Raw genomic sequence first — 9,841 nt, 5'->3', positions numbered from 1 at the left:
TTGTCACAGTCCTGCTCTGCCTCTCCCATCCCTGCCTTCTGTGCAAATCAAGGCAATGTCTTGCAGTTGGAAGCAAAACTGTTTTATTCTTGCAGCTACATGATGAGCTTTTGCCAGAACGGCTCCAGCTCTAAACTCTGCCCCTGCCAACCCCTCAGACTCTCAGAGGACAACCATGGTGTCCTGTCACAGCCACACCTTTATTCTTCCAGGGCACCTCTGTCTCCTGGCCCTGGTTGCCTGCTCCCATCCCAGGGACTGGCAGGTTGTGCAGAGAGCCACAGGTAGTGTTGGGTGATAGGAAGAGAAGGTAAAGTTCCCGCTGGCAACTTCTACAGCCAGAGCAAGATGATCATTGCTGCCCCTTCCTCTCCCACAGGGAGCTCCAGCTTCCACTTTCAGCAGCACAAGTTTGCTTTGCCCTCGAGCCTGGGCAAGGGCAGGTCCTACCTCAGGAACGACCTCCGGCCAGTCCTGAAAAAGGCCTCGATCTGCTCCAGGGACCTGCCTTTGGTTTCAGGGACACAGCAGCCTGTGAATAAGATGTTCCCAGCACTGATGACGGCGAAGAACAGGAAGGGCACCTCGAGGCCGAAGGCATTCTGGAAAGTGGGGCAGAAAACAGCTGTGAGCTGGTGCAGAGAGGGGCTGAGGAGGGGACCCGCCCCGGGCAGTACCCACCACGGCTGGGAGGAAGAACTGGGTCAGGGTGAAGGCTGTCAGCCAGCTCACGACCACACAGAGGCCCGAGGCCACCCCACGGGCTTTGAGAGGGAGGATCTCCGACATCAGCAGCCAAGTGATGGGGCCCCAGCCCATGGCATAACCTGCAGGGGAGGAGGGGAAGGGAGTGAGGCTTTGAAGGCCCCTGAGGAGTGCAGAAGAGCCCTGTGTGATCCTGCCCTGCCACCCCAGCAATCATTATCTCCCCCATTTGTGTCATTCCTCAAAGTGACTTCAGATGCCATCTTTCTTGCTTTTCCAGGGACATGTGCCTTCCTTCCAACTCCAAACCCAATCTCCTTGCTCCGTGTCACCCTGCCTCGGGTGAGAAACACCCTCCCCTGGCTGGTGGCCAGTCCTGTGCTCTCTGCACCTACCCATGATGAAGAACATGATTGCCAGGAGGGGGATGAGGGTGATGTAGTTTGTCGGCTCAGCAGGGAGGTTGGCAGAGCTCACCAGGGTCGTGTTGGCCACGGTGCTATTGTGAGAAGCTGGCACGAAGTGGATGTAGAGCCCCATGGTCAGGTTGGAGACCAACATGACACCAGCTGTGGAGAGAGGCACAGTGGAAATGATGGGTGAGTGATCCCCTCCAAGCCAAGCTCCTGGGAATGCCCCTGCTGAGGAGCTGAACCACCACCAAGGGAAAGAGACCTCCCTGCCTCCCTTCCTGAGCCCTGTAGGGCTGAAGTTTCCACTCCTGCACATTTGCAGAGCTCCTGAAAATCCTTCCATAAGAGCTTCCCTTGGGAAGAGAGTGGGAGAAGCAGAGAGAGCCATACCTGATACAAAAAGGAGGATCTTCCTCCCAGCTTTATCCATTGACACAGCAGCGATGGCCACCGAGGACAGACGCACCAGGCCAACCAGAGCTGCGTCGTACTCTGGTTTCTGCAAAAAACCAGTGGGGAAGCTGAGCTGGGGGAAGGGACAGGTTCCTACAGCTACTGCCTTTGGCTGATGACTTGGCCAGAGCTGTTCTCAGAGTAAGAGACTGGAGAAGATGAGCCTGAAGCTCAGAGGAGGAGAGCAGGGAGACAGTGGGGCCTGTCCTGCTCCTCATCCTCATGCAGCATTTTGCAGGGCAGGTGCTTTAAAAAAGGGGGTTTTATGTCTGTAGGGAGCTGAGAGCATTGGGCAACCCTCACTGAAGCCCAGGCAGCCCGAGCAGGGCCCAGAGCCCAGGGCTCACCAGGATGACCGATGTTTTCTTGAATATTGGCTGCAGGTACACGAGGATGCAGGTGACCCCTGAGAGCTGCTGCAGGAACCTCATTCCCGCCGCGATCAGGATGGGCTTGTAAAGGAAGGGGTCCTTGAGCTCAGCACAGGAAACCCGACGGCTCTGGAGGGGACAAAGGCAGAAACACAAGGTGCTAGCACCTATGGGAACCACCTGGCATCCATTTTGCAGTTTTCATGTTACATCTCCCCGTGCTGAGCTTCCTCACCTGCTTCCTCACGCTGTCCTTGATCTGCTCGTACTCCCGGGCATAATCTGTGTCCTCACCCCGCAGCCAGCACAGGGAGCCCAGGGCCTCATCCTCCTTCCCCTGGGAGAGCAGGAACCGGGGCGAGTTGGGCATGAAGCAGAGCAGGAGGACCATGGCAAGCACCGGCACCTCCCCGGCCACGGCCAGCCAGCGCCAGTCCAGGACCAGCCCTGCCAGAGCAGCACAGTTAGGGGGCAAACACTCAGGAATGGGCGTCCTGGCCTTGCCTCCAGCTGGGCACCCCAATGAGTTAATTTAATAAGCCCAGCAGGAAAAATAGTAATAATAATAATAAAAAAATAATTGCACATATTTTCTCCTACTAAAGCAGTGTTTCAAGCAGTATTATATGGAGAAATTCCAGCAAATCTGGGAGTATCCAGCAAGATCCTGCAGCAAAGGTGATGCCCAGGAATATCATCATGTGCTGCCCTCCAGCCCTGGCAAAGCCTCATCAGGACCTGGATCTGTGGGCACAGCGCTGGCCATGGGTCCATGTGGGCTATGGTTCATCCCTCAGAGCACACACACACCAGGGCAAGGGGCGTGAATGACCCTGTCCAGCCCCCTCAGCGCAGCTGTGGTGGTGGGGACGAGGGGAACAAGCCCTCAGCTTGCTGAGAAGGTTGTTTATTTTAACTCCCTCTCCCCGCAGTCTTTCCCTGCACACGGAGACACCACGGAGGTACTTGCCCAGTGCGTACAGGACGAGGGAGCCCAGCACTGCCATGAGCTGGGGACAGGCACCCAGCATCCCCCTGACCCCCGGGTGGGAGATCTCCGAGATGTAAACCTGGAGAGGGACAACACACGCTTCACAGAGCTGCACATCCCCTCGTCACCCGCCCCCTGCCCTCTGTCACCTCGCAGTCATCCCCTGTGACCAGGGGAAACCCAAACTGCTGCGGAATTAGGTCTCGGGGTGGGGACCTGATGGGTCCAGCTGCATGTGGCCAGAGGACAGGACAGCCTGGCCGGCATCGCCACTTCCTTCCCTCCCCCCAGTGCGGGAGAAGTGCTCCAGCAACTCCGTTACTGGAAAGAGGTGCCCTGGTGTTACTCAACTCCTGCCTTCCCCTCTGTGTGAAACACGAGGGTGGCGTTCGGGAGGAAATAACTGCTGGGAGGAGCAGGGACTGAGGACCTGCCTTGTCTTTCCTGCAGGCGAGGAAGTCCAGCACCAACGGGCTCAGCCGGCTGGCCATGCCAGGGCTGCTAAATGAGTGCATCCTCCCCATCCCTGGCTGCTGACCTGCTGCATCCTCCCCATCCCCAGTGCCCCAGACACAGCCCTGGGGCTCTGCTGATGCCTCCGAAAAGCAGCGGGGTGCCCTAGCTCATCCACAGCACCACAGCACCTCCTGCCCTGCAGCCCCCAGCTCATCCACAGCACCTCCTGCCCCGCATTCCCCTGCCGCGTTACCGGGATGGAGGCGGAGGTCACTCCGCCGGCGTAGCCCGTCAGCAGCCGGCCCAGCAGCAGCATCCAGAGGCCCTGGGCTCCGGCCAGCAGCGCGTATCCCAGCGCCGAGGGCAGAGCCGAGAACATGATGCTCAGCTTGCGGCCCAGGCAGTCGTTGAGCAGCATCGTGCTGAGCCCGCCCGCCGCAGCTCCCAGCGTGAACACCGACTGCGGGGCATGGAGAGGGGCTGTGTGAGCCTGGCATCCCCCCGGGTACCCCCCGGCTCTGCCCCACCCTGGCGGGGATAACCCCGCTCCTTACCCCGAACCAGGGCGCTGTGTGCTGGTCCAGCCTCAGCGCAGGGTTGGGATGAGCCTCCAGGGCAGGGATGACGGGGGAGGGATAAACCAGGGCGAAGCCGAAGCTGAAGTTGCCCAGGACAGCGGCAAACACAGCCAGGTAGAGCCGCTTGTTGTGGAGGCTCCTGAGGGAGAGACAAGGACGTGCTGGATGCAGGCAGAAACTTAAACCCTGCTTCCCGCAGCCTTTGCCGAGGCTCTGGTGACACCCATGGAAGGATTTTCCTGGGGGAAGGCCCTGCACAGCCCCAAGCTGTTGGGTTTCTCTGAGCTCCTGCTCCACCGATGCTTCCCTCTGTGCCAGGCAGTTTTCAGGGGGTTCAACAAAGCAAGAAAAGCAGAAGCTGGAGCTGGGTGGCACCACGGACCCAGCGGCAGCCGGTTCATCCCAGCAGAGCAAGGAAAAGGTTCTTTCAAAGCCCCCCTGCCCCCCAGCAGCACCTCATGCCCCCGTGGGAGTCACACAAACCTGTCGTGCTCCCAGGCGGGCTCACCCAGCACCTCACATCGTTGGGCAGGATGAGGTTCTACCTCAAGGCAACTCAGGAACGGCAGGAGTACGGAACAGCTCTTCCCCCAGCCCACTGCCCTCAGGATGGGGGGCACAACCTCTGCCCACCCTGTGGCCCCAGCCTGGTCCTTACCTCAGGTACTCCCTGTCGAGCCTCCTGGCAGTGCTCTCGGGGAAGGTGTGGTACGAGGAGCTCGTTTTCCTGACGAGGGGCTCGCGGTCACTGCGCTCCATGGCCGTGCGTGGCTGTGGCGGTGCCGGTGCTGCTGCGCTTGGGGCGGATGCTGGGGCTGCCCAGGGGAAGGGGAGGAAGAGGCAGCTGAAAGCGAAAGGGAAGAGGCTGCCTGGCCTTGCCTAATCAGAGAAATCTGTGCCTCGTGGGCTCGCGCCCGACTGCCCCTCGGCAGGAAACTGAGGGGGGCCGGAACACCAGCAGGAGAAGAGCCACGGGGTGACAGTGACGGTGACAGTGGTGTCCTGCAGCCTTCACCCTGCCCAGATGGAAACCAAACCCTCCCACCCAGTGACACTTGCAGGGATGGTCCTCGCAGAGCTGCGTTCACCAGCAGAAATGTCCCTTTGCTAAGGCCGTATCTCTCCTGTTGAGGAACTGGTACCAGTCAGACTGGCCCAGTGCTGCCACTATTTACAAGGGAAAATTCCATCTGTGGGCGTCTCCAGAGCCACCCCGGGGAAGGGTTTTCAGCTGAGAACAGAGATGGGGAAGAGGAAGGAGAGGAAAGCAGAGGGAGATGAACGTGGAGTGGGCACAAGGAGCAGGGGATGGGGATGAAGGGCAGTGATGAGGATGGAAAAGGAGAGAGCAGCATCTCTGCCACCTTGGGCGGGCACCATGGGTGCCTTTACCCCCTCACCCTGATCCCCCCAGCCCCACAGGGCTCTGTGGGCAGCGTTGTGCTGGGACAGCTGCAGGTCCGAACTCACACTGTAGGAAAAGGCTTCGTTTGGGCCTTGCTTGCTCGGAACCCAAAGCCGCTTGGATTTAATTAGCAAAAGGTCTATTTCCCTAAACTACTGTGGTGCTCCTCTTGTTTCCCATCATTCCCCTTGGCCCCTGGTGCTTTTTGGAACACGTGGATGGTTTCTGCATCCCCAGGCCTGCGTGGGAGCTGCAGTGACACCTCAGGAACTGCTGTGTCTTCCCTCCGTGCAAACTGGTTCCCCTTCTGCAACCACCAAGAGCTGCCTTTACTGTCTGATCCTGTGGGGATTTTACAGCTGACTCAGGCACTCAGGGCTCTGATTTCCCAGCAGGAAGAAAGGTCATGGACTGGGGGGATATTGGGATGGGCAGAACAGTTCATCCAAAAAATTTCCAGCACCATGTTGGTGTGAGCAGGGATGTCACAACAGACCTGGAGCTGGTCCCCTCCATCAGCAGACACCACCAGTTTCCTCCCTTGCTTGCACTTTGCTCCATGAATTTGGGCTTGCTTCCACTACATGATTTCACAGCATCCTTCCTCTTCAAATTCCTTAAGGAACTTGAATTTCCATTCATTGAGAAAGTTATTCTGTATCCACTCTAACCCCTCCAGGCCTCAGCTTTTTCCCAAACCCAGGTACAGTGAGCCTCTGCAATGCAATACTTGCCCTGTTCCATCCCAAACAGCCGCTTTTCAGGATGATGAGGAGTATAAAAAGGGCCCCTCAAAGCTGGGTGCTGTAGCAGAGTGGGTGGAGAGCTGCAGGATGATGCTGGTGGGGCTCATCTGGGTATAAAAGGCTGCAGGTGCTAAGGATGAAGGTGCTTGCTGGGGAACATGGCTGCAAGGTCAGGGCTTTGCTTTTTTTCTCCCTCTCTGATCCTTGTTTTTGCTGTGGATGTCAGCAAGGATGAAGAAGTGGGTTTGCTGGTTCTTATCCCTGGGACTATCCATCGTGGAGCTGCATGGCTGATGCTTTTGGGGGACTGTATAGGGTCCCACCAGCTCTTGGAGAGGTTTCTGTGGTGGGTTTTGGTCCCTGCTGGGAGTGATTTATTTAGAGCAGAGATGTGAAACTGGTGTGCTCAGGGTGGGTGGGAGAGAGGCACCCAGCTGTGTTGATGGATCTGTTATTCTGTGCATCCTTCCTTTGGATGTTTGAACCTCTCAAAGATAAGGGCTGGGGGCTTCCTGTGTGCAGAGGCTAAAGGGGAAGTTGTGGGAGATGCTGTGTCCTGCTGCAGTGGGAGGAATCGGTGGCAGTGCTGGGCATGGGTGATTTAATTCTCACATTTCTGGCTACAAAATGATGTTTAACTAAAGAGTCATCAAGCCCATAAACGTGTGTTCGGTGGTTTTGCCCTGTTTATGTGACTATTTGATCATCAAGGTTTTCCCCCTAAGTTTGTGGGAGGTTTTTGGAAGGAAGCAGTGAAGGCTGGAGGTGGCTCCAGTGTTTCTTGGGATGGGAATGGGAGCCTGCTTTGGGCTGGGTCACCTCCTCAGCATGTGGTCACTGCATGCACTCGGAGTCAGAACCACTGAATATCCTGAGTTGGGAGGACCCACAAGGATCATCCAGTCCAGCTCCTGGCCCTGCACAGACACCCTAATAATCACACTTGTCACAGGACACAATATCTGTCCTAAACCTGAAGCCACATGGACATGGGGCAGAGGGAAGTGCTCATTGCAACCTCTCTCCATTATATTTAGGGGAAAAAAGCACATTGGAGAGCAGCCCTGAGCTGGAGCTGTCAGATCTCCCTGAAACACAGAGGGTTCTCTAGTTTCTGTGCAGATTTGTCAACTGCTTCAAGCAGGAAATTACTTTGTGTCTTGAAAACCCTCCAAGCACCTGTAACGCTGGGAGGCTCAGGGGGGAGCTGCTGTCTGTGCTGCTCTTGGCTCAGGGCTGAGCCCCTGGGCAGGTCTGTCCCCGAGTGTCCCCTGAGGGAAGGGAATCCCTGAGGTGTGGTGGAATAGGTCCTTGCACCACATCCTCGCTCTGAGATTTGGGGTTTTTTACTAAAAGTGCATTTTTGGTAAGGAATAAAGGATCCACCACCTTGCTCCGGATCTGCGTAATTTGCTGTGGGTCCTTCCAAAAGAGACAAGGGGTGGGTAAGGTGCAAGCAGACTCAGTGGCAGCGTTGTCTCTGGTGGGCTGTGCTTGGCCATCATCCCATGGAAGTGGCTCCTGCACGTCTGCAGCAAATAACAGCTCTGGGGTGAACTGGGGAGGGATGAGGTGCCCACTTTGGGAAAGCAGCAGAGCAACCCCTGGCTGATTAAAGGGCAATCTGGTTTTGTTGAGAGCTGTTGGCTGCCTCAGCTGAGTGATGCATTGCTCCGGCTCCCCAGGACCTTCCTCCCCACCCCGACAGCTGGGAGATAGATCACGAACATATGCAAAAAAATAGCCAGCATCAAAGCCACTTGGCAACTCAACTAACCCAATTCATAAATTAATTTCTCTCCCCCTTGTAAGGGAGAAATCAGTCACTCCTCAGGGCTATCCATCTCTATCGCTCATCTGGCCACATCCTTCCATAAATCTTGCCGTGAGTCTGAGCTGGTGAGTGCTGGGTCAGGATGGAAGAATGCCCGGTGTCTGTGCTGGGTCGGGGCAACCCCAGGGCTGGTTTGCCCTGGGCTGGGGCAGGGGTGGTTCTCTCTGCATCCCCCCACATCCTGAGGCTGGAGTAGAGCTGGGGTTTTGCAGCATGGTGCTGCTTAGTGGGTGATTTTGGGGAGCGTGGTCCCTGTTGAGGAGCCATCAGGGTGGTGCAGAGGTGCAATGATGAAATCTTTCCTTGCAAATCAGCTGGGTTTCCAGAGCCATGCAGGGGGTGGCTGCTGGGGACGCATGGGGGGAAGGTGGGTGCTTGGTGGGGTCTGGCCTGGCATTGGATGCACCCCTGAGTGATGGTGCTGGTTTAGCTGGGGGACTCCCAGCTCAGGAAGTAGCTCCAGTTGCTCCCCCCACAGCTTTCCAAACCCCATGCCTTTACAAAATAACGCTGCACCCCCAGCTCCCTGTGGGCATCAGCACCTGGAGCCCAGGTTAGCTTTTCCAACCAGGCAGACAGAGCTCAGCTCTTCCCTGGCTGCATCCCTCACCCCACTCTCCCCGCAGAGGAGAAAATCACCACCTTTCAGGCTGCCATCTGTTTATTTTGTTGGACTCCGAACTTGCTGAAACGTCTTTCGATGGATGAAGGAACGCAGAGTAGAAGAACAGAGCCTGGCAGGCTGCGTGGTGAGTGGAAAATAGTTTTTTGGGGCTTTCTGGAGTTTGAAGGCCCGATGATGGATGTGCATGCGAGGGATGGTAATGGCTTTGTAAGTATCCAAACACAGAGCAGAGAAATAACTCTGCCTAATAGACTGAGAAATGTGTGTGGGACAGGATCCTTCCCGCTCCGACACGGAGCTGAATGATGGAGTGCTGCGGGCTTTGGGAGCAGAGGCTGGCATGGGCTTCGTGTATTGGAAAAAAGGTGCAAGTAGTTTTGAAATAATGTTAAATCCTTGCTGTGAATGCGTTGGAAAATGTTGCATCTTGCCTTGGAATGAGGCTGGAGGAGCCTCGATGTGTTTGCAGTGATCTGAGAGGGGCTCGCTGTGGCTCCGACTTGCTGGGCAGGGCTGCTGCTCCCTGTGCCTCCTGGCTTCCCTTCTCCTGCTCTGCTCCCAGTGCCCAGAGCTACTGACAAAAGTGATGGGTTTATGTGGAAATTTTGTGGGGATAAATATTTGCCTGTCAGCAGGGCTGGGTCCGAGTGTGATTTCTCATGTGCCATTTGGAAGTGACATTTCCAAACAAAATTAGAATTTCCCATTGAGGGTATTTGGGGATTTTTGCTGTTTATAAGTTGGAAAATGGTTGACTTTGGGGGCTTTTTCCTTGTTGCCATGCAAATGGAAGAGTTGCTCATCTCCCCATGCTTGGAGGGAGGGGTTTTGGTGTCCTGCTTCCAACCTGGCTAATCCAGGAGCTGGGATAAACTGGAAGATGTGTGTGTGCCCTTCAGGTGGGTGAGGGATGTACCAGAAGTGGGATATTTTAACCTGCTTCTGGGGCTTTTTTTGACGTCACACAAAATCTTGTGACCCACAAATTCCAGTGGCTGTGGGTACAAGTGAAACTGGGACCGTGGATAAAAAGGGGACGTGGGCAAAGGTTGTGGATTTCCTGCCCTTCCTATGCCATGTCGTGGCTTTGGCACTCGCTGTGTGTTCTGTGACAGCTTTGGGGGTGAGCAATGTCAGGGTAGGACAGGTCCATGCTCTTCTGGAGCCTGAGTGTCCCCAGGGCTGTGATGGCTCCTGAGAGAGGGAGGGGTCCCTCTCTTGCACCCCTTGGATCTGTCCTGCCTTGCCTGACTGCTGTGGTTGG

At 56.2% G+C, this 9,841-nt stretch overlaps 1 protein-coding gene across 1 annotated transcript; it reads right to left on the bottom strand.

The window, feature by feature from the left end:
• Positions 1–48: 48 nt before the first annotated feature.
• On the bottom strand, positions 49–5,073 carry SLC2A6 (solute carrier family 2 member 6). The gene is made up of 10 exons (XM_039561422.1): positions 4,626–5,073; positions 3,944–4,106; positions 3,643–3,849; positions 2,913–3,012; positions 2,178–2,389; positions 1,919–2,071; positions 1,509–1,617; positions 1,101–1,274; positions 682–827; positions 49–602 (listed from the first exon to the last, which is right to left on the bottom strand). Exons 1-10 carry the CDS (start codon positions 4,724–4,726, stop codon positions 447–449), a joined length of 1,521 nt encoding a protein of 506 aa, XP_039417356.1. The 5' UTR covers positions 4,727–5,073; the 3' UTR covers positions 49–446.
• Between the last annotated feature and the right edge of the window lie 4,768 nt (positions 5,074–9,841).

This window comes from Corvus cornix, chromosome 17 (genome assembly GCF_000738735.6).
Source record: "Corvus cornix cornix isolate S_Up_H32 chromosome 17, ASM73873v5, whole genome shotgun sequence".
Classification (NCBI taxonomy): Eukaryota; Metazoa; Chordata; class Aves; order Passeriformes; family Corvidae; genus Corvus; species Corvus cornix.
Note: the sequence above shows the minus strand (reverse complement) of the source record. Positions and strands in the feature narration are given on the sequence as shown.